General features: G+C 41.5%; 3 protein-coding genes across 3 annotated transcripts in view; 2 read left to right on the top strand and 1 right to left on the bottom strand.

Annotated features, from left to right (window-relative positions):
- Positions 1-1,066, top strand: part of SLIRP (SRA stem-loop interacting RNA binding protein) — a 5,995-nt gene extending 4,929 nt beyond the window's left edge. Inside the window, exon 4 of the mRNA XM_074996706.1 lies at positions 929-1,066. Within this exon, the coding sequence (XP_074852807.1) occupies positions 929-1,003 (75 nt within the window). The 3' untranslated portion in view covers positions 1,004-1,066. The remainder of the gene's footprint in view (positions 1-928) is intronic.
- Positions 1,000-23,749, bottom strand: SNW1 (SNW domain containing 1). The gene is made up of 14 exons (XM_074996702.1): positions 23,685-23,749; positions 21,986-22,139; positions 18,614-18,775; positions 10,241-10,336; positions 10,042-10,148; positions 9,143-9,247; positions 8,987-9,056; positions 6,614-6,679; positions 5,254-5,370; positions 4,753-4,894; positions 3,487-3,583; positions 3,018-3,135; positions 1,886-2,049; positions 1,000-1,811 (listed from the first exon to the last, which is right to left on the bottom strand). Exons 1-14 carry the CDS (start codon positions 23,696-23,698, stop codon positions 1,613-1,615), a joined length of 1,611 nt encoding a protein of 536 aa, XP_074852803.1. The 5' UTR covers positions 23,699-23,749; the 3' UTR covers positions 1,000-1,612.
- Positions 23,423-23,749, top strand: part of ADCK1 (aarF domain containing kinase 1) — a 173,995-nt gene continuing 173,668 nt past the window's right edge. The window contains exon 1 of the mRNA XM_074996703.1: positions 23,423-23,687. The gene's annotated coding sequence lies outside the window, so the exon portion shown is untranslated. The remainder of the gene's footprint in view (positions 23,688-23,749) is intronic.

Genomic DNA, 23,749 nt, shown 5'->3' with positions numbered 1-23,749 from the left:
AGGGTTAAAATCATTTTATTTGTACTACCCAAAGCTTTAGCTCAATGAATTTCAAGTGGGTTTCCCTGTAATTGCAGTAAATTGAAACAAAGTATAAAGAGAATGTTAGAAGAATTTATAGACTTTGGAGGGGTAATTACTCTTATGAGGAGAGGATCTCAGATTTACTGGGTTAAAATCTTAGCATTTTTATTTTGAACAAAGAATCTAGAGCAGTAGTTCTCAAAGTGGGGTTCGTTAACCTATTATGGGGTCTGTGGGGGGAAAAAATGAAGCTTTAAATAAATTGCAAAGTTACAAATAAATCATTAAGTTAAATATTCTTCTCATAATATAAACTGCTGTCCAGAGATCGATGTTGTGATTTCCTTTTTCATTTAATGAAGTGTACATAGCAGCTAGAATGGGCTTTAATGGGGGTCGATGCATGGTTTTGGGGGGAGTGAAAAGGTTGGGAACAACTGGTTAAGACAAGAGGCTAAAATGTGGTAAGAGGACTTGGCAATATGTGTGAAGGGAAAAAAAAAGGCAGAGTAGCTCAAAAGGCTGGTCTGTAGGACATGTTCAGAGTTGGCTCTGGTAAGAGCTAGTGCTGAAGAGATGTCTAGCTTCTTCCTCCACTGTAGAAAACCATGCACAAGCAGTTTCTCATTTAATCATCTCACTGTTTTCAACTAGTTTTACATGTAGTTCTGGGGAAGTTAAGATTTCTCTCACACTGAAGCAGTTATTTCCAATTTTCTTTGGGGGAACATAGTATCTATGCTTATGGCTCACGAAACTCCCAAGTGTAGCAGAGCAAAATACCTGCCGCAAGCATTTGTTCCACAATGAGACTAGTTTAGATGGGGGACGTCATCAGTTGTCTTCTGTTGAAATTGCATAGACATTTAAGTTGTGGCTTAAACAGCTACTTTCAATATTTCAGCTCCAGGTTCAGCAGCAGCAACTCAGAAGTTCTCCAAGTCAATATGGAAATGAAGGAGCAGCTGACGTGAGTTAGCAACAGCAGGAGACTTTATTTCACCAACATGTAAAGAAAGTCTAAAATAAAAACATTACTGAGGGGGTGTGTGTAAGTATTTGACTTCAAAACAGAATCCATTTCTTTCCCCCTCCTAGCTCAAATATAAACTATACAGTCAGAGCAGGGGAAAAATGAATCAAAAGAACTCTATCCTACATGCTTCCCCACATTCAATTTATGACAGTATAAGCAGGGGCTTAGCTATATACAAGGAATACTTATGACATTAAGTAAAAGCTTTGCTAGTTTAACAACAACAAATTGGCTCCAGGCAAGGGTATCTTACCCTACAATGCTGGGATAGAGTTCTTCTGAGTACTGGTAGAAGGCAAGGGAGCAGCACATCTAAAGCCCTCCATAAAGATAATATGCCCTGGAATGGTTCAAAAGTCTTCCCCTCCCCTGTTCTTCATGGGTGGTTGTCCTGCTTCGCAGAATTATGCCCATTTGTCTCCATTGCAGAGAACTGCTAAACTGCATCATATATGAACATCTGCTATGCACTCCTGCTGATAGAATAAAAATGTCTGAGCATGGAGTCCCAGTTTATAGTCCATTCTTTGGTGCTCAGTTAGGCCAGTCCCTTCACTCCTTCCTCCTCTTCTTGCCCTCATGCTCATGTTCTTTCGGGCGGCTGCTATCAGAGGGCCTTTTCGAGCCTCCATGCTGTTTGGCTTCCTCCAAGAACTTGTCCAGACCAAAGGGATCTTCCTCAAATTGAACAGGTCCCTCTCTGCCCCGCTGTCGACGGTCTGAGCCAGAAAATTCTTTATCTGGAACAAACCTGCACCAGAAGAGAAATGTTTAGTTCAGACTGTTTTAATTGACCCAGGAAGAGACTGAGTTTCTTTTCATTACCTGTTAGTCTTTATTCGAGCCTCTAAGTCATCACCATACATGTCTTTGTCCACATTTTTACTAGGCCTGTAAATGTTCTGTGCCATGTCTTTACCACTTCTCCAAGGCTGGTCATAAACATTGTAAATTTCATCCTCTCCTCCAGCAAAGCCACTATCCATACCCTGAAAAGGACAAGAGGGTGGATTATGCATGAGCTACTCACAGTAGGATACATGAGTTTGCAGAAGCTCAGTGAAATAACATTTAAGGTGATGAATTATAGGGAGGTATGATATATAATGTCTACTGATTATAAATTATCAGGACTACAAACATCTGCTGTGGAGGGCATGTTTCTACCCTCCCTGCAAAGCAGGAAAGAGCAGCTGCATTTTAATATAGAGGGATTATTTCCACCTGTTCTGCAGTGCAGCTGTTTAACATGCCATTCCAGTTTGACTGACACTAAAGCAAATGAAAACATTTACTGCAACACTAAGAGTAACAGAAATAAAAAAAAAAAATAACCAGGAATCCTAGAACTGAGAAGGGGGAAAAACCCTGCTTTCCAGTTTTTACACATTAAGGTTTCCCCACAGAGAACAGGTCTCTCCCAGGTAGTAAAAATATGAAAAAATCAATCTGAAATCACTTGGCAGGAAGACAAAAAGGCAGGTGCAGTTCCTTCAATATAATATAGTTGGGACCTGGTTAAATAACTCAGTGCAAGTGACAATCTTTTGAGAAGAATTTTTGGTATGACCAGTAAAACAAAGTTGCTATCTGCCAGTTTCAACTTAACTTCCTGTTCTGAATCCAGGTCTACCATATGCTTTGTCATCTCACTGTCACACTTCCCATACTACTTTATGCATTTCAAATGAAGTTCACTCTCCAGGCACAAGGCCACCGTCTAATTACTGAGAGTATTCAAACACTTGAGTATCTCAGCACAAAAGAAAAGGGAATCAGAACAGCTAGCTGAAGCAGTTCCTATTCTGTTACATGACATGTCACTTCAGAACTTCCTCTAAATTCAGCAGAAGGGGGTCACTCATTCTCTTCACTGGACTGTCTCTACAATGGGATGACATGGCCCAACATTGACCTTTTAGAAATAAACACAAATGGGAAGAGGTCTCCTCTTTACCTTGCTTTGGTTGAAAAGCCTCTGGTCATATTGGACCTCATTGGATGTCCGAGGATTGGGAACACCCAGAGCAATAACTTCACTGATATCTCTGTTCTCATTTCTCTGTAGCTTTGACCTGAGTTAAAACATAAGAAAAATAACTATTCGTTTGAAAGATCGCTAACCATTTTGATTAAGATCGAAAATCATGACCTGCTGCTGGGGCAATGACTATGCACTCAATCTCTCATTTTTGGCCCCATCCCAGAGGTGCCCGCCCCGCTCCCCTAGAAGTCTATGGATTTTTCTGTGAGTCAGTTGCCTCCAATCCTATTTTAAATGCTGTAACAAAGAATGACGGAGGAATACTAGTGAAGCCTTCTCACCAACATACATCATCCAAATTTGAATCATACTGTCACTTCCTCTGGCTAAGAAGGGAATTGTATAAATACAGCAATTAGATAAGCTGTTCTTCCTTACTCACCTTTTGTCAGGGGCTGCTCTGGAAAGATTCCGGTCATGCTGTCTCTCTTTGCGCCTGTCATGTCTGATTTCATCCCTCTCTCTAGCTTCTCCATCCTCTGTGTACACATATTTAAGATTGTTGATTATAGACAGCTACTTGCTAGTTAACCAGTCATCACTGCAGTAACTGAAGTCAGTGTTGATTTACAGAAGATGAAGGACGCCTACCACTTTTTGAATTAGTTAGATATTAAACAGTGAAAGAGTGGAATTAAAAACACCCCATTCTAATCATATTGAAAGTATTTCTCCACCACCTGGGCATGACAAGATAGATGAAGGATGCTGTTTGTCTCAGCCACATTTTCTTGGATTGCAGGGGGATTAAGCTGAATGCTCAGAGGATACTTTTCTCTCTGTAAAGCCTGGGGATTAATACCCAGCAACTCCCATGGACATTTAAGCATGTCACATGGACATGTCCCCGAGTACTGTAGAAGATTTATGTTTTGAACAATTATTAAAATTAGGCTTTAATATCCAAAGAGAAAATCCTGGCATGCATGCACTGCCAACTTGCAGTGAAGAGCACCCAATGGCTGATTAAATTTCACATATTTCAATCCAGACCATACAGCCATTCCAGGACTTGGGATTCAGAATTTAACCGGTCTAGTGCAGTGTGAACTAAAGCCTGCAGAGTTTTATCTAAAATAAGCTCAGTTACAGGAATCCAAAAGAAAAAAATCTTGTCTGACATTCTCTAACACTTAAAGCTCATCTAAATCTTGTAAAGTCAGATTTGTTCTTGGCCTGCAACTGTCTTGTTTTGGATTAGTGTAAGTATGTACCTCAGTTATAATCCCATGAAAAGAATCAGAATGGAAATATCAGCAGACTCATGACAATAGAAATGAATTAGTTTATCAACCCCATCCCTTGCTGCCGCTGCCGCTGCCACTGCCCCTAAGTCAAGTGTTCTCTCTATCAGTCTGTCAAAGCTGCTCCTTGCTGTGGTCACAGTGCATCTGTAGCTTTCTGAAGAACCTGCACTGCAGAATTCACTGAAATAGGAGCTTGGAGCTCAATCGGTGTACTTAAACTAGCTGACTTGGCTCAAGGTCACTCAAGACATATGAAGCATTTGCTGTGCTTAACTATACTTAAACTGCACTTGCTAATATAGGAGCTCAAACTCTTCCAACTAGTTTAAAGGGTTCAAACTAAGGTGAAAGCAACTTCAATATCTTGACAAGATTTCTTGTGGAGGAGTGAGAGGATGTACCTTTCTCAGCATGGGTTTTGATCCCGGCTCTCCTTTCTCTCGCTTTCTGGGCCATTTCTCTGAGCTTTTCCTCATGTTTTTCCTTTTCTTTCTGTGCCATCTTTCTTTCCACCTGAGCACGCATCTCTACAGCCTCACGAGCCTGCATAAGATGAAGAACACTTGTTAAACAAAACACTGCTAGGGCAAATGATGGATGGAGAAGAACAGTTCTGAAGCTGTCCACTATACAGACTGTTTTCTACAGGAGTCAGATCATAAGCATGAAACAAAGCCTAGCAGCTAAGGCTAAGAAAGGAACCAGAAGCCTCCTGGAGGCCAGCTCATGCTGAGCTGCTGATTCAAAGATCTTGACAATAAGATCTACATGCCTCATGTCAGCACAAGAAGATGGAATAGAAAGCTAGAACTTCACCTGAGTTGATTTTTTTTCCTTGAGGAAATAAAAATACACAGAATAATTAAACCAACTATTACAACATTGAGATTAAACAGCCTGACCTTTCTGTCAGCAATGTAGAGAGCCTCAGCCAGCTTGGCAAAGTTTTCATTAATATGAACAGTCTGCAGTCCTCTGCCATCTGCAGCCAGACGCTTGTCTAATGGAATGGTGTAACCCTGGAGTGAAGAGAGACAGACACTTCATCACCTGAAAGGAACGTGGAATACTGAACAATATCACAATCTTTACCCATCGTTAATATGCTTCAGTGGACTTGCTTTTCATGCATTTGCATAATTATGTCAGAGAATACAAGCCTCATCTCCAGTCTCCTTTTTTCCCCACAAGGATAGTCTATTTTTTTCAGCTAGCATCTTTATTAGGATGCAAGTGGTCCTCTGCAACTCAGTTCTTGACTTTATGTTAAGAAATATGAACACAGTGTTTCTGGTGTTAGCCAGTTTTCAAATCTGTGTTTAAAAGCTGATTTCTCTGAAGTGTTTTTTATATATATGAGTCCACTTTTGAGGTTCTGTATTGCCAGGAGACAAGGCTCACAGAGAGGGTGAGGGAGAGGCTTGCATTTTTGAGGTGAAGACAGACCTTATGAAGGTTGGTATTTTGGGAGATATTTAAGACAGGTTTCTATATTTAAGACATTTTTGCTTAGCTGGGGTTTAAGCAGTTTTAACCTAAAACTAGAGCCTTCGATCACTTTCAAGCATAGTTGCATATATTTGGGCAGGTAAAAAGAGCCACAGCACATTGCTTTTCCTGTCTACTTCATTTGGACGTTCTGCATGGCAGAAAATTGGTCAGTTTGAGAAAATGGCCAGAATAGTCACTGACATTTGTTAGAAGTATTGCCTGCAAGCACTGAACTGTTGATAGAAGCCAGGGGACCTGCCTATGTGGTTCCTATTGACTGGCACAGCTCATATGTCTCCTGCCAGGGAATACTTTAATCAGATTGGAAATGGAAAATGCACAAGTTTTAGAAGAAGTGAGTACTATTTGGAGAGTGACAATAAGTATAAAGAAATGCATTCTCTCCTCAGATGCCAGCTTCCCCTTTTTTCAGTTTAACTGCGTTTCCCAGAGAACCCAGAGGTTTTGGTTTCAAGCTCCACATACTGCAATATTATGGGGATTTTATTAAATACCATTTTTTCTCTCAACACCTATAATCTCTTCCATGAAGGAATATATTCCCCATCAGCTCTGTGCTCCTGTCATCTTGACACTTCTAATAAATAGGAGAGAGAAAAATTAAGCTCTACAACTGTTCTCCATTCTGAAAGCAGCCAGTTTACAGAACCCTAGAGGTTTAAAGCCAGTATTATTCAGGCTGCAGATCATTCGCACAAGTCTCCCAGCAGGATGCCACGTTAAAAACTGAGTTTATGACAGCTTAATTACCTTTGCATTTTTCCAATTTGAAATGCATGGAGGAATTTTCCACTCTTGTTGCTCTTTCACGGTCATCTGAATTAGACAAAGGGCAAGGGATGGAGGGAAGAGAAAAGACATTTTTAGATTATACCAGCAAGAAAAATTCTCCATTTCCTCTCTCAAAAAGACAGCTAGGCAAGTATTGTGACAAATCAGAAAGCAAGGGTTCTTTGCAAAGTAGCAGCAAAATGCTAGGTCACTATTCCATGATAACCTATCACCAACATCCTGGAATCCCTGACCAGGCAACAGTGTCCTTTGGAGAGGAGCAGAGGAGTCACTGAGCCCTACAAAAGATGTCAACCATCAACGCAACAGCCAAAGTTCCATCCTCCTCGCCACCCAATGGAAGGTTATAAAGCTGAGCCAAACATGCAGTACAAATAAGAGAGAGGAGACCAACTATCCTCCTCACATACGAATGTGCTTAAATTACATATTGAAGACCCCTGTTAATATCAGTTCTAAACTAAGACCAGTCATATGTGCTAAAGGTTTTATGAAAGCATCAAAATCCTCTCCTAAAGCAATCTGAGGATGCTCAAAAACACACCAATACTGACCAGTTTGTGTGTGGATGTGTGTTTCTATTTATGAATTACCAACTGTTCTCCAAAGTAGATATTAAACATCTGCATGAGTTATTGAAACAGTAAGATCTGAGTTAAATCAATATTTACTTCCTCTGAGTCTAGGACTTTACAAATTATGCTGCATCTGTGCCAGACTGCCAGAAAGATGAAGGTACAGTAGTCTCTCAAGTTACGGGAGGGTTGCATCCCCACGCATTCTGGCAGAACTCGAATTTCACGTAAGTTGGGGGGGAGCAGCTTTTTTCCCGGCTGACAGAATACGTTCTGCAGCCGGGAAAGCAGCAGAAGCACTCAGCACTCCTTTTGAAAGTTAAGTTCTGGGGATGGGGGTGCAGGGGACAGCTGGTGAGAATTAAGCCTGGTGGTAGGTTAGGGCCCTGGGAGGAGGGCAGGAGGGTTAACCCTGGGGTGGTTAGGGTTGCAGGGATGAGGGGGGCTTGGAAGTTGAGCCAGCGCTGCATGTGGTGGGGTTTGATTCAGGGCCTGCAGGGTGAAGCTGGAGCCATGTGGGGGGAGGGGGGAGTTTGAAGTGTGTGTGTGTGTGTGTGTGTGTGTGTGTGTGTGTGTGTGTGTGTGTGTGTGTGTGTGTGTGTGTGTGTGTGTGTGAGAGAGAGAGAGAGAGAGAGAGAGAGAGAGAGAGAGAGCGCGAGCCATGCTCAGATGGGTTGAACTGGGGTGGGGATGCGAGCCAGAGTTGTGCACAGGAGGTGAGCTGGGCTGCATGGGATTTGAACCAGGGTGAGGGGCATTGAGCCAGGGCCAGTGGGATTGGATTTTGAGTTGCGCTTAACTCGTGTTAATGCGAGCTAAGTGCAACTCAAAATCCTGCATTTTGAGGGTTTACAATATTGTGTTATAGTCAGGAGGGGAATAAATTAAACAAACCAAGTTTAACAAAATCTTTACAAACACTGATGGGAGAAAAAGCCAAAAAGGATGCTATGGGAAATCATTTTAAGACTTATGTTTCCCTAGAACAAGGAGAAGCAATAGTCTTTGCCTCTTAGAAGACACTGAGCTAAACTGCTGAAATCCAGGAATACCTCCCCTTTACTTTCCTTTAAAATTTTAAGATTGTTTTCCTTAATTTGCTCAGAATTAAATTACTACATATAGTAACTGACTAGCCAGATAAATGAAAACATTGACTTGTATCCTCATTTTGACCTTTACATTATGTGCTGGTAAAAAGATCTAGTTACCTAGTGAGGTTTGTCACTTACTTCTTTTTAGCCGCTTGCTTAATCTTTTAATACATTTATAAAAGAGATGCACTGAAATGGTTTACTTCTCAAAACTTCAAAGACTAAGTAACCTTCATATAAAAAGTAAAATCATTAAATCACTCCTGAGCCCATATTATATTTTAATTACTTAAAATAATTTCCTATTATTCTCATACACTGAGGGAAACAAACACAGCTGGCTAATCAAAAAGCAGAACCTATGTACTAAGTCAAAAGTCTTATATAACCCTTTAAACTGAAGAGAGTCACAGCAATTTGTGAGCCCGTGTTAAAAAAAAAACAAAAACCGGGAATTTAATCAACCTTTGTGAAAGTATACAGGAACATAGACCTTCAACACTATCAGGCACAGAATTTTACATTTCACACTAACTTAGTCACCTATCAACATACTCTAGGCAGAGAAAAGGGGAAAAAGAAATGTACCAGTTAAGTAACAGAGTGGGATTTGAGAACACCTGTTAGAAGCCAGACCAGAAAACAGCAAGTACATTCTATACCTTTCTGCTGGGGGAGTGCATTACAGGAGCAGGAGGAGAAGGTGGCCCTCGAGGAATTTTCTTGTTAATCCTGAAGGATAAAGCATAATGTGATCAAAAGGCCGTACGAAAATGTGCTTATAAAATTACTTCCTATGAAAAATTACAGGTACTCACTTGAATCTTGGAGGTTCCATGGGGTCCTTCTGCATCTCCACCATTCGAATAACCCGCTGTTTGGCTCCAGAGTTGAAGGCCACACCCTGCTGAGATGGTGTGTATCTGAAGAAAGTGGTTGAGAAATATTCAGTTGTCTGTACACTGTCAGCCTCATCCTTCCTCTCATTTAACTGCTCTGCTTTTCTGTTCATACCAATTTTTTAATGCTCTTCAAACACCAGAATGCACATGTGTAACTAGAACTTCATTCACTATCTGAACTGCCCCTTTCCAGGCTATCATGTAATAGTGTACTGTTTCTGCAACAGAACAGGGTATAACATTTAAATTACAAACTAAAAGGTCAAGAAGAATTGTATCTGGTCAAATGCCATAACACATGCACACAGACATTGTTGGACTACTCACTGGGTAGTAGGATTCAGAAAAGTACTTATATTTACAGAGGTACATTCTGAAGTGACCCAGACCCTGGTTTGGAAACTTCCTATTACTGCAGTTAAGATGCTAAATAAAGACTAAACTTGAAGTTAAGAATGGTTTTAGATTTGGTCACACTTATGTAAAAAAGAACCAGGTTACAAAGACCTAATTTTGAGTGCAAACACACACATTTTGGTCAGTTTCCCCAGCAGACTATGCTCTCTGTAAATGGAACCAATATCACATTCCTTTAAAAAGCAGTAAAGCTCTTAAAATGTCTTCTGGAGTGAAGACAATCAACATGCCTCAAACTAACTTGTGATCAATAAAGATGTCTACATTTCTTGCACTAATTACACACTGCAGCATCCTGCAAAGGAGGAAGCTTCAAAAAAGAGGAGCCTCCTCCCAATAATCAAGGCATGCTCTCTAAATCTTTTGTGTCGCATTATATACTCTAACTCAATCCATACCGGATGTACTGGGCAGGAGCTAGTTTGTCAGCTGCTCGGACTGGCATGGCTGCTGCAACTTTCTGGGAGACAGACTTCTCCAGGGCTGCTCTTGTCTTCTCAGTTAGCTAATCAGGAATACAAATATTGACTGCCTTAACAGAGATGCAAAAAACAGACTGGACTTCCACTAGCTGTGTACACCAAATGCATATATTACCTCTTTCACTGCTTCCTCATCAGGTCTTTGCAGGTCAGGGTCATCCATGTTCATAATCTCTTTAGGTACAAGGTCGGTATATTTGCTGTAAATTACCTGAAACACATTACAATTGATCAGTGCTGTGGAACAGGAATAGATGGAAATGCACCATTCCCCAAGGAGACATTTCAGAAGATGGATTATTCTTTTCATACTATTTCGCATTCATATAGTAATCACTCAGCTTCCAGGTGCACCACCATAAACAAGATTTCTCAAAATATGTTGGTAAAATAGGGAAATAGTATCTCTCCTTTTTTATAGATGGAAAAACCTGAGGCAAAGAAGTGACTTGCCCAAGGTCATACAGCAAACTGCCATTAGAGATGGGATTAGAATTAATGAATTCCTGGCTCCTGGTCTTGTGCTCAGACCAGCCTCTCTTTTTTGGGATCCGCCAGCAAACCTGAAAAACCCAGATTTATATTTCAGTTTTCAAGAACTAGGAAAACAACTCAGCTTGGTATCCTGTTTGTACACCTTACACATCACCATCTTCCCTACCACTTTGAAATGGTTAAATATTTCAGAAATCTCTTTAGACTTTCACCAGCATGAATAATGATCCTCCCAAATACAATTATTAAGCCTTAAGCCCTAATAAGAACAATACGGGAAGGAGTGTTATTGAAAGGTTAATGCAGGAAAAAAGACCTACTGCACCATGAATTAGGGTTTTACATTTGTCTTAGTAAGTAACATCAGAAAATCCTGGCTTAATGGGTTCCTAGCGCAACATGTATTTTTGCAAGAAGAAATGCGGAATAAATTGCTCTTGATAGATATACACTAACTACAGAACTTGACCTGAGGCCTCAGGGCTGAATTAGTACACAACAGCCATTTACTGCTTTTTATCAACATACTCCAAAATAAATAATCCCTTAAATGAGCATCAATATTCCAGCATCTCACAAAGCTGAGTGAAGGACATGTGAAGAACATTATTCCTCTATGGTAATTAACTATAAAACCCAAGAGCCTAACTGCACAAAGAACCAAGTACACTAAAGGAGCTCAGAATTTTCTCTGAGACCACAGAAGGCTACAAGAGTTCTCTCAAAATTACAATATACCTCTGTCAGGTGATGGGTGCACAAATGAGCTTTGTGAACAAAATCTACAACTCATTACCCACTAAACACACTTTTTACTTGTGTGCAAAGTGACAGTGAAGGGGATGCAATGTGGAGATTACCCTTACATTAGTGGTTATAACCAATATGCCCACCTCCTTCAAAAAACAACAACAAAAGTACAAATATCTTATACATTTTATTGGACCACTTTTTTGAGGAATCTCTTACCTGACTTTACTTCATCCTCATCACTATTGAGTTTAATATTTCATTCTGAAATTACTCCAATGAGGAGTGAGTAATCTAGTCAGAAGTCAGGTCATAAAACTTACTGGTCTCACTAAAAGATCATTCTGTGGGCTGGGACAGCCTTAATAGGCAGAGACAAAACATTGGTTTTGCTACTCTTGGGCTGTCTCTATAGTAGGAACTAACTTCGAAGTTAGGCACTACTTTGCAGTAGCCAGCAGAGTCTACACACATTTTCCCTTACTTTGACGTAGGGAGACCAACTTTGAAGTTCTTACTCCAATTCCCAGGAATGGAATAGTGCCCTAGTTCGAAGTAGGGTGTGTGTAGATGCTCAACTTTGAAGTTATTTTTGTAGTGTAGACACAACCTTGGAAGAGATTTTTCTCATGCATATAACTATATCTGAAGACATTTTACCACGCAGCATAATCTGATCTCTGTATATGCCTAGAATTCCATAAGAACTTGTTTACGTGAAGAATTTCTTGCCTGAAACTTGTTACACTGTAACAGTTTAAATATTTTTCACCAATGTTTGCTTCTGTATAATCAAAGTGGCTCTATACAGACCTTTATCAACTATAGATGTAAAATAAGGATCACTTGTCTGCCATTGAAATGAAGCCTTCTTCAGAATGGACTGTAGTAATCCCAAACACTAACAAAACAGATCATTTTTGCCATAGAACAAAATGGAAAAAACAACTAACTTCAAAAATCTCCCTTCCTCTTCAAATGGCAAAGGCACCATCTATCCACTGAAACCAGAATTCAGGGTCACTCCACAAAGACCAAGGATTAACACCACTTCCCATGGAGTGTTCCATCAAACAGGCAGATGCGACTGATAGTAATAATAAAACATTTAATAAAGTATTAGGCTATTGTATTCATGTTTCCATGCCATAGCCATCACTACAATGTCAGGAGTTCTTTTATCAACATGACTGGCATTGTTCACGAGTGGTTTTCTCTTTCTCCCAAGTGTGTGGAGGAGGAAGACACATAGCTTTATTTTAACTGTATGTTGTGTCGTGTTCCACACTGAAAGCAAGATTGAAGAAAAGTGTCCTCTACTTCAAACAGAAAATGGGAGTTTTGGGTTCATTCTTAGATTACATGGGAGTTTGTTCTGGTCTTAGACCGGCCTTCAAGGAAACTCCATCTCCTGAAGATGTGCTTTATCTTTGCAGTAGACAGACAGTTCCACTGTGTGCAAGTGGAGCTGTCAAATGCAGTCTCTCTCCAGGAGTTTTAAGTTATCTTAGGCCCTGATCTTATAAGACCTTGACTGTAATGAAGTGTACTTGAGAGCCAGTTTAGTCTTGGGAAGATGGGTTTGATATGCTTGTCACAGACAATGCTGAGGAGATAAATTACTGCGTTTTGTACTAGTTGTAGTTTCTTGAGCTCTGATGATTGAGCTACACTAATCCAATTTACTTGGGCATTAATCAGGATCTATCACTGAGGCTAGGTCAGGACAGGCTGAGAGTGTCCTGACAGCTAAAGCATGCAGATGCTATGTGGGAATTAGCATCAGACAGGCATGCAGGAGCATACCCGAGCTATAGAATTTCACCTGTTCAGGTCACCTAGGGAAGACTGCAATGCAGTTACAAACTCTTTAAAACCTTCCTCTCTCTATAAATATGACCTCCATTTTTAAGGTACAACTTCAATCAACTGTTTGTATATGAGCTAAATTTTGTGAAGCACTGCGCTAACTTAGCTACAAAGAAGTGGATACATATTCTGATGGATAGACAGAGCCATGTCATCTGCTCCCTTGCTACAAGACACGGAGAAGAAAAACATGCAAGTTCTGTAAAAATGGCCTTTGAAAAGCAGTGTCAGTGAAAGGCAGTAACACCTCCAACTCCATATACTATCACCAGCTCCTCCACCCAGAACCACTCTACTGCACTGAAAGGAATGTTCTCAAAAATCTGTTCCCTAATATGAGACATAACATTAGCCTCAACAACACAGGTAAATCAGTGATGCTCTGATACTCTGTGTGTCACCTTAATTTCATCACAAGCCAAATGGGCACAGCTGGTATTTGGAATAAGCTATTGCAGTATAGGAGCCAGGTATGGATTCTAAGCCAAAATATCCATAAAGGCAGGAATGGATTTATCGGTAGATACCTTGCTAATATGAGTTTATCAGGCTGCTTCTGCCATCCTCAGTAGGCAGAGGGGGTGCTTTGGCTCTCCAAGTACTCAAAAGTCCACAATTTTCCCATGGAAATTCTTTATTTTAGGTATTTTTATATAGCAAGGAAACATAAGAGGCAAATAGTGAGGGAAATTGGTTGTAAGCCACCTAGATAAATGGGCTGTGGCTTTAAAATTGTTTGGCAACAGCGGCCTCATTCGCAGAAAGACCAACTATTCAATTCAAATTTGAGAAAAATCGGTAGGTTTTACAAAAAGCAAAATAACATCTGTTTCTAGCTCAGAAAAATAAGCAGTTCAAGAAATGATCCAAGTCTGATGCAGTATAACTGGTGGGCCTGTTTATAAACCTGTTGTTTAGTCATAGGTACTTAGATTTGAAGAATATCTGAATTACATTTATAGGCTAAGCTACTGAAGATTCTATATCAATCTTATTGTATTATATTGTATAACCACGAAAGTTAGATCTGTAAAATCCACTTAGGTCACCCAACTCGGACGAGGCCAATAAAGAATTATTCTACGCACTACACATGATAATGCTTTCAAGTATCCGCAAGGTGGTTTGTCACTCCCATGGTAGATTATTCCACAATGTCAGTCATTTTCCTGAGCCAGAATTTAAGTTTTCCCTTTTATTTCACCTGTAGTCCTAGTTATGTCCCACTGTACCAACATAAACAATTCCACTCTTCCCTGTTTACATTTAAATATCTGTAGGTACAGTCAACGTGGTCCAGGATCAAGCACATGGCACTGAGATATGGGAATTTCTGCATTCTAATCCTGTCTCTGTCACTAACACACTGCCTAGCCTCAGGCAAACTTACCCACTATGTCTGCTCCTACACAGCTGCCTCCCTTCCAGAAGGGGCATGGTAATGAGCAAAGGGGAATATTCAAAAGAGGTGTGGATTTAAATATCTCACACCTCATCTGCATATTCTCACAAGATTTCGCTTCCAGAAGAGCCCCTTTTGGAAGCTACAGAGCTGTGTAGATGGGGCCCTCCCGGAAGGAACCCGCCCCCTTCCAAAAGCCCTTGGGGGTGTCATTGGGGAGGGGCTTTTGGAAGTGGGGGTGGGTGTTCCTTCCAGAAGGGCCCTGTCTACACAGCTCTGTAGTTTCTGGAAGGGGCTCTTCCAGAAGTGAAATCTGGCAGGAATATGCAAATGAGGTGTGAGATATTTAAATCCACACCTCCTCTGAATATTCTCCTTTGCTCATTACCATGCCCCTTCTGGAAGGGAGGGGACCATGTAGATGCGGCCTGTGTGTCTAAACACACTTATTTTTAGCTAGGAACAACACTTCCCTTCCTCCCTGGAAGCTGTATAGATGAAGTTAATGTTGTTATAAATCTTTGAAGATTTGAAGTGTTTACTATTTCCCACATGTTCTCACTAGTCACTGCTTAGCCATGCAATACTTTGTTGTATTATAAATCTCTAGCCCTTACTAATAATTGCTGCTGTCTAATTTTTATGACACCCCAATACTTCACAACTCAACACGCTGACATTGCCATTATGTATTTGATTTTTAACGAGACAGAAAATATGATATAGCCTGTACAGAAATCTATGGCTCATTCACATGTTGAATACTGCATAAAAGATGTGGTTGCCTCCTCCCAAAAAGATATACCAGAATTGCAAAAGGCTGAGAAAAGGGATATAAAATAATTAAGGGTATGGAAGAGCTTCCATATGAGGAGAGGTGAGTAAGATTCTTCTCATCAAAAAGAGATGACTAATGGGGCGAGGAATGTGATACAGGCCTAGAAAACCATGTCTGGTGTGGAGAAAGTATATAAGGAAGTGTTACTTACTCACGAGAAGGGGTCACCAGATTACATTAACAGGCAGCTGGTTTAAAACAAAGTACTTTTTCCACACAATGCACAGTCTATCTGTGGATCTACTTACCAGAGAATGTTGTGAAGGCTTACACTATAACAGGGTTCAAAAAAACCACTAGGTAGAGTTCAAGAAGAACAGGTCCATCAACAGGGTTAACCAGGATGGCCAGGGAGCATGTCCCTGTATTCTATTTGACAGAAGCTAGGAATGAGTGACAGGAAATGGATTACTTAATGATTACCTGTTCTGTTCATTCCCTTTGTGGCACCTGGCGTTGGCCACTCTTAGATTACAGCATAGTGGGCTGGATGGACCTTTGGTTTGACCCAGTATGACCATTCTTATGGTTTTCATTCAATTGCTATCAGTCCACATGAGAATGCAGAGCAAAACTGATTTTAACCCATGTTTCAAATATGCTGCAGTAAAGCACTTATATCATGAAGACACACAATACGTGGCACTTATTCAACATATAACTGAATTTTCAATTTAATTATTTTAATTGTCTGACACTTCACACTGATATTTACATAATAAACTCAAGAAGTCTAAATGCAAAAAAAAATTGAGTTTTTAAAAAGTTAATAAAATATATGATACAGCCAAGTGTTTTAAGGAAATTTTCCCCCCTCAAAGTTTCATTAACCTTCACACTCATTGGACATTTAATACTACAGTAAACACTCCAAATGCACAATTCTGAGTTGCGCTTAACTCGCATTAACATGCGTTAAGCGCAACTCAAAATCCCCCTCCTCTCGGCCCTGGCTCAACCCTCCCCCCACCCGACCCCTGTGCAGCCCCTGTTCAACCTCCCCGCGCCTAACTCACCACCTGTTCACGGCTCCAGCTCACTCCCCGCCCCTCAAGCCTGACTCTGACTGCAGCTCAACCCTCCCCCTGACCCCAGCTCAAACCCCGCTGCAGCCCAGCTCACCACACGAGCACAGCTCCGGCTCACAACAAACAGACACACAGCGCAGGGCTCCAGCTCAACTCTACCCCCCCTGCAGCCCTAACCCATGCCAGGCTTAACCCCCACCGCCCCACATCCCCCCTCCCACCCCCAGGACTTATTTTTCTAAAGGAGCTCCAGGTGGTTGTGCTGCTTCCCTGGCTGCAGAATGTGTGTTCCGCCATGGAAAAAAGCTGCCCCCCAACTTATGTGAAATTCGAGTTATACAAGGGTGTGTGGGAACACAACCCTCTCATAACTTGAGGGACTGCTCTATTAGAAAGTTACCTCCCTGCCCCATACATTTTAGGGTTTTGAACAGCACTCATCACTACAAAAATAAGTGTGCCTCCCAGTGCTCAAGATTTCATGGGGATCTCCATCAATCCAGGAAGAAGTTTGAGTTCGTAAATAATTTATCTGTTATCAACTGCTCAGTGATTTAAATTAAAAAGTATTTGGCATTCAGCAGAATCCAGAATGGCCCACACCATATAGCACCGCAATGGAATTTGAAATAATAAAAATACAACTCCAATGCAAAGGGGTAAAAGGAGGAACACTATCAAAAGAAACTCCAGTGTTAGATTTGCAGACCAGATGCAAACTCACGCCAATCCCCCAAGCTTCACAGAACATTTACAAATGTATAGCTAGAAAACATGCTTACTTATGCCTTAGATGTTATGTTCAGTGTTTATAAAATGCCAGTAAGCATGCTGCATGTGTTGTTCTCATGCAACTAAGACTTGCGTTATAAAGTGATAGCAGGTATTTGCACTGTAAATCTCTGTTACTATGTGACAGGACAAACTGGAAAAACTTGTGTAATACCAATGATGATTTCTAACAAGATGTTGAATCCTGTTCATTAAATGCAAATTAACCATTGTATGGATATCAAGTATCAAATATTCTGTTCAGCACAGTCCTACTCCCCCACCAACTCTACAAGGCAGGGATGTCTGTGGAAAATGTAGCTACCAGCTTGATTTCTGAGGGAAGAAAATATAAAAATGCTTCACAAGGAAAAACGACCATCTCTTTGCTGTTTGAACTCTTAACACTGATCTCTGTGTTTGTCCTGAAAGATATTTTGAATTGAAAGATCAATACAACTCTATCACTCTCATTTATGTTATTATGCTTGCTTGTTTTAACCTATAACTATTACTTCTTTTTTGAAAGTTAAAAAGCCTTTAGTTAATTATAGAGTTGGCTACAGGCATTACCTTTTGTGAGAAACACCTGATACAAATTGGGGAAAATGACTTCTCAATCTGAATATTTTGTGATTTTGGTGTAAGCGACCACTCATCATTAAGTCCAGTTTGCCTAGGTGACAAGATAGACTGAAGAGCCCAAGAGGACTATCTGTGAGGTACAGAAAGACTGTTAAGAGTGACCCAGGAGTCTGCATTTGTTACTGGCTTGGACAAATCCAATTACAGAACATGTCACCAGTTTGGGGTACCTTTCCAGTTTTTGACAATGTGCCCTGAGATAGGTACTCATGGTGAGAGTCGCTCCAGACAGCTACAATAAAACCACACAGGGTCCATTTTTCTGGAAGTTGTATTTGAGCTATTTTACTGCCTACATTTAATAGCCAGGAAGAGAACCCCCAAACTGATCCTCTGACAAGGCGACTCTTATGCCTTGCTCTCTTCAGAATGCTCCACAAATGGCCAGACTCCAGTATAATGCTATAGCCATCAACAGACAACTTCTGAGTAGGCTCTTTCACCTACACTACCTGACCCATGTAAGATCAAAGATGTTATCAGTTACCAAACAGAAAGATTCAAATAACTCTGGTTCACCATACCCTCCCTATCATGCCACTCTGATTACTTCACTTTCTAAACTTAATACATTAATGTTTAAAAGCCACCATCTAGATTTCTAATGTCAAAATTATGACAATTTATTAGAACATGTTTAACTCAATTTGTTCAAAGTTTCCAAACACACGCCTCTTGTGAGAGTATTACCTTGTCCTTTGACTGTCCCTGTCGAGCTATTGCGTCATATTTTATTTTTCCTTCTGCATCTACTTGAACAGCCAAAGCATTGGACATTTTCTTCTTTCGGCCCATATCCAGTGGGTATTGGGCCACATGGATTTCTGGGAAAGCTCCTCCATCTCCAAAATCCTGCACAAGAAAGAAACAGAAGTGAGCAATAAATGAAAGTACTGTCATGAAACCAAATTTAAGATTTGCCAATAGTTTTAGCAAGGAATAGGAGCAGGTAGTGATTTCGTTCCAGCACAAAGGTCTTTTCTCAGAGTGCAACAATCCACCTGTATCACAGTGTATTCTTACAGTGGGCAGCAGAATTCTTAAAATAGAAGAGAAAGATAGAATCTCTCCCTCACGCAATGTTCAGAATTATTTATTACACAAAAGAGGGGCTCCTGTTCCTAACTGGAAAACATCAGGCACTACTGTAGCACAAATAATCACATAATTAGGCCTGGTCTACACTAGGCATGTAAATCAAATATAAGGGCCTAAGGTTGATTTAAAAGCATCAGTCTACACCATACCGCTCAATAGGTTGATTTAAAGGGGCTCTAATGTTGACTTTTGCAATCCTGAATTCCCCAGGAGTAACTCCTAAAAGTTGACTTTACAATGCTGATCTATGCAAATTCAGACGGCAGCATGATTAAAATCAATTTTATTAGTCTCCGAAACTGTCCCACAATGCCTCTCAATATGTCCCTTCTGGTCCTCACTCCACCTCTGCTGCTCTTCAGGTGAGCTGGAAGAAGGTGACAGCAACCAGTGGTCATCAGCTTGGGAATTTTGATTAGACTTCTCTCTCTCTAGCCAGTGGGCGAGCAGATGTGTGGATCACATCTCTAAAGCACACCCTTTAGCCATGAGTTCTCAGGATCATAAAAGAGCCCCACAGCATGGAGCCATCAAAAGATGTTGAACCTCATTACAGCGTGGGGGGCGGGGAAGAAGCTCTCTTTCTTCAGCTGAAAGCCAGCAGAAGAAATGCTGATATCTATGCGAAAATATTGCCAGGCATGATTCAGAAAGACCAGAGTCACTCAGCAGTGCTGCATAAAGATCAAGGAGCTGGGGCAAAGCTATCAGAAATGCAAACAAGTTGGCCTGGGGCATCTCCCCGGAAACGCTGATACCAAGATGAGCTTCACACTATTCTGGGGACAGACACAATCTCTTTCCTGACATGATGCACTGGCCCCTCATTAAAAGTATTCCTCAGGAGGAGGATGAAGTGCATCCTGATTTGGAAAAGGTGGATGACAGCAGGGTCCAGTCGAGTTTAGAAACACATCCAGAAAGTCAGAAGCTATTTCTTGAGTTGGAGCCCATCACCTTAACTCAGGAGGTGGCTCCACAGGCAAACCGGGATACTGGAGAGGGCACGTCTGGTGAGTATGCTTTTTTCCTACTGATAATAGTATGCTGCAATCATGGGGGGCGGGGGTCTACGCCCGTTTCCCTTGGACAGATTGTTAATATTTCTGCTGATATAGCACCGATCCTGTTTTCACAAAAAGCTGAAGGTCTTAGATGGGCACTCTTGGATTCTCCTCACAAGATTTTTGGGGAGATGTGACTTGTTCCTGCTTCCATGGTAAGACACCATACTGCGCCAAGCGACCATTAAATAACCTGGAATCATGGATCCATGGAGCATTCTTGCAACTTTTCCAACATTGTTCCCAGACAGAGGCAACGTCTACACTAGCCAAAAACTTTGAAATGGCCATGCAAATAGCCTTTTTAAAGTTTACTAATGAAGTGCTGAAATACACATTCAGCGCCTCATTACCATGCGGGTGGCCGCGGCACTTCGGAATTGACATGGCTCGCCGCCGCGCAGCTCGTCCAGACGGGGCTCCTTTTCGAAAGGACCCTGGCTACTTCAAAGTCCCCTTATTCCTGAGCAGATAGGAACTGATTTTTAAAATTGATTTTATTCGCTGGATCAAAATCATGCTTGGAACAGTTTACTGCTCTTGAAGACACTCCCACTGGTCTATCAAATGCATACTTGTGACAATCCTTCCCACATACTTTCAGGTTATGCATTGTTGGTGTTTGGAAGTGAAGCTGGATGCTATCTGAAAGCCATGACAATGTCAATTTTAAAGATACGTTAACTACTGATTTCTAGCTTTAGCAGTTTGAGGCCTTGGCTATGAAGATATTAAATTTTGCTAATTAAAATGCAGTAGGAAGAAGAGTTAATTAAAATTTTAAGATCTGATCTGTCATCAGACACTGAAACTGAAAGAATATTGTATATTAGTGGAAAGCAGCAACTGCTGTATTGCATAGCCTTTTCTAATCCTAGTGGTTTAGAAAGTATCAACATTTCAGGAGCAGCACTAGTCTTTTCTCACAAAAGTGGTGGTGGTGTTTTCAACACTAATCAAAGACTAACCACACCAAGTCTCAGATGTCATTCCAAATATCACTTCAAATCAATGAAAAGAATTTTTGGGTCAAAATGCAAATTGTCTTGGTACAATTTCTCAAAAACATCTCTTCTCACTCTCAACCTCTCATCATTTGCAGTAGAAATAAGATTAACAAAGTTAAGGGTAAAGACAAAGAACAAGCATTATCTCAGATTGCTTTGTGAGTTTCATATTTACCGCTGAATGTCTGATCAATGTCAATGTTTTCTACAAACACAGGAGAGTAAAATAAGGTATTACCTAAGAAAACATTATAACCATGAACTTGTTCTCTGATGCAACTCTTTTTAGCTGTCCAACTGTAATCAGACATGGAGAACTTTAAATCTGAACGGTGTATTTAATAAATCAGGAAAATGAAAATTAAGCAAGTGTTCAGAAGGCCATGATCTACAAGTGTTGATCACTTTCACTTCATAATATTCTCCACAGGGAAGGTAATATACAACAACGCTAAAAGTTTCCATGGTAAGTGGTAATATTTTAAAACAAAACCAAACCCAGAATATTTCCACCTGGACTGATGGACACAACCAGTCACTTTCTAATATGGCAGCAAGCTACACAATTTTTTGTGATGTACACAAGTGCTCATATTTAATCTAGCCTCAAATAAATGAGAGCTATCAGGGTTCAAAAAGGGAACTGAGTAATTCATGCAGGTTAGGTCCATCAATGAACATTAGTCAGGATAGGTAGAAATGGTGTCCCTAGCCTCTGTTTGTCAGAGGTTGGAAATGGATGTCCGGAGAGGGATCACTTTTGTGATGTTCTGTTCACTCGCTCTAAGGCATCAAGCATCAGCCTCTGTCGGAAGACAGGATACTGGGCAAGATGGATCTTTGGTCTGACCCTGTATGGCTGTTATGACCAGAGTGAGAGTTCAAACATTTACCTCTAGCATTCGTGGTATCCATCCTTTCCGATAACCGTAAGGGGGAGGTTCCCTGCGCGATGAAACCAGTGCAGTCTGCCTTGATCTCTGAGATCTTGCCCTTTCTTCTAACTCTAGCTGGTCTTGAGACAGCTGAGTTGGGGCTGGTAAAAAACTGCACAAACAAAAAGAAAAGGGTGTTAACTTTGACAGCCACACCAAATGCAACATTTCATTCTGTTATTAGAGTATTCCAAGGGACTGTTCATCTTTGCCACTTTTCAACTGGGCCACAGCTGTTTCTGAGTGGAAATGCTGACAGCAGCGGCACTCTTTCTCCACCTCTCCGTACCTGATATAATGAATTCATAATTTCCCACCACTGGTTGAAGCAAAGCATGGGAGGAGCCACGTCTGCCTTTTCTTTAGCAACACAGCAGTAGGAATCTCACAAAAGTAACCTACAACTTTCCATATAAGTATGTTTTCTACTATTCTTCTGAAGTGAACAAAAATATATCCTCCCATTCTTAATGACTCCTTCACATAAACACCCACAAATAGACCATGATATACCTCATTTTCACCAAGGTTTGGACAAAGTAACCAAACTATACAAGATGTACCTTTTCCTGGATATGAGCACACTTTCTCCAAAACACCTCTTGTTCCCACTGAACAAAAGCAAAGGATTCAGCTAAAAGCTCATATTCTCAGCTTTACACTTTTAGATCCCCCTACACCACCATTTGAGTACCAGGCTGCTCCTGGCTTCCATTTCTTTAAGGCAGTGTTTCACAAAATGTGGTATGTATACCACCAGTGGTACATGAAAGGATTTCAAGGGGTACACAGCAAACAATAAATTACTAAAAGTCAGGAGATAAGCACTGGGAAAGCATGGGGAGAGGGGGCAGGGGAATATCCATAAGGCCAAAATCCTGAAAGAAGTAAGCAAATGTTTTAAGTTTGGGAAACACTGCCTTGATAAAAGTTTGGCTGCCAGAAGAATTGTACTTCTGAGTAAACGCAAAAAGGGCTATGCCTTAAGCAAGACAGAAGTGGACACCGACCTCTCAACTTCTCTTAGGAGACAGGCCTAAAAATTAGATGAAGCAATGCACATGATGGGATCTAATAGGGCAGCCCGTGGGTGCTTCCCCATGTCCAGCGCCTTACGTGGAGACCCCGTGCACAGGCACGTCCTGGACACCACTGCATCAGACCCCAGGCTCCCTATGCGCCGGTCTCCACGGAGGAGTGGCTCTGTAACCCCTCGATAAGGCTTCACGGGAGAACCCCTGGGGAGAGGGTGGGACGGGGGAGGAGGCTGCGGAGGGATCATTAACCCTGTCAGCTCCAAGCAGCTCGCTGCAGACTGCGGAAGAAGGCTGTCGTCCCTAACTAGCGCCTTCGCCAGGTCCTCGGTGGTACAGGCCCGAAGAGTGGCTGCCGAGCTCCCCACCCCTGATGCACGCTGCCCCAACTCCTCTCTCCGACCCTCCCCGCTGATGGCGGGGCCCGCGGCTGGGCGCTGGGGAAAGGCCCCGGCTCGGGGCGGCCTACACGCCCCCAGCTCGACTTGTCCTTCAGCGGGGCTAGGAGCCGCTTCGCTCCCGAGAGAGAGCCCCCAGGACCCGGACTCCGCGGGACACAAGGGACATTAACCGAAAGAAGAGCGGAGGGACTGCAGCCTGGGGCACAAGCCAGCTCCACCAACCTGGTAAGCGCCATCTTCCTCGCCTCGCTCGAGGGCCCCTAGCCGCTCGCAGGACAGTCGCAAAT

This window comes from Carettochelys insculpta, chromosome 6 (assembly GCF_033958435.1).
Source record: "Carettochelys insculpta isolate YL-2023 chromosome 6, ASM3395843v1, whole genome shotgun sequence".
NCBI lineage: Eukaryota > Metazoa > Chordata > Testudines > Carettochelyidae > Carettochelys > Carettochelys insculpta.
The sequence above is the reverse complement of the archived record's forward strand: the minus strand, read 5'-3'. Positions and strand labels throughout refer to the sequence as shown.

Coding starts and splice junctions, on each gene's coding strand:
- SNW1 (XM_074996702.1), bottom strand. Junction 10,149..10,240: donor ATGAGGAAGCAGTGAAAGAG/GTAATATATGCA, acceptor ATTCCTGATTAG/CTAACTGAGAAGACAAGAGC. Junction 2,050..3,017: donor GGCTTTTCAACCAAAGCAAG/GTAAAGAGGAGA, acceptor TGTCCTTTTCAG/GGTATGGATAGTGGCTTTGC.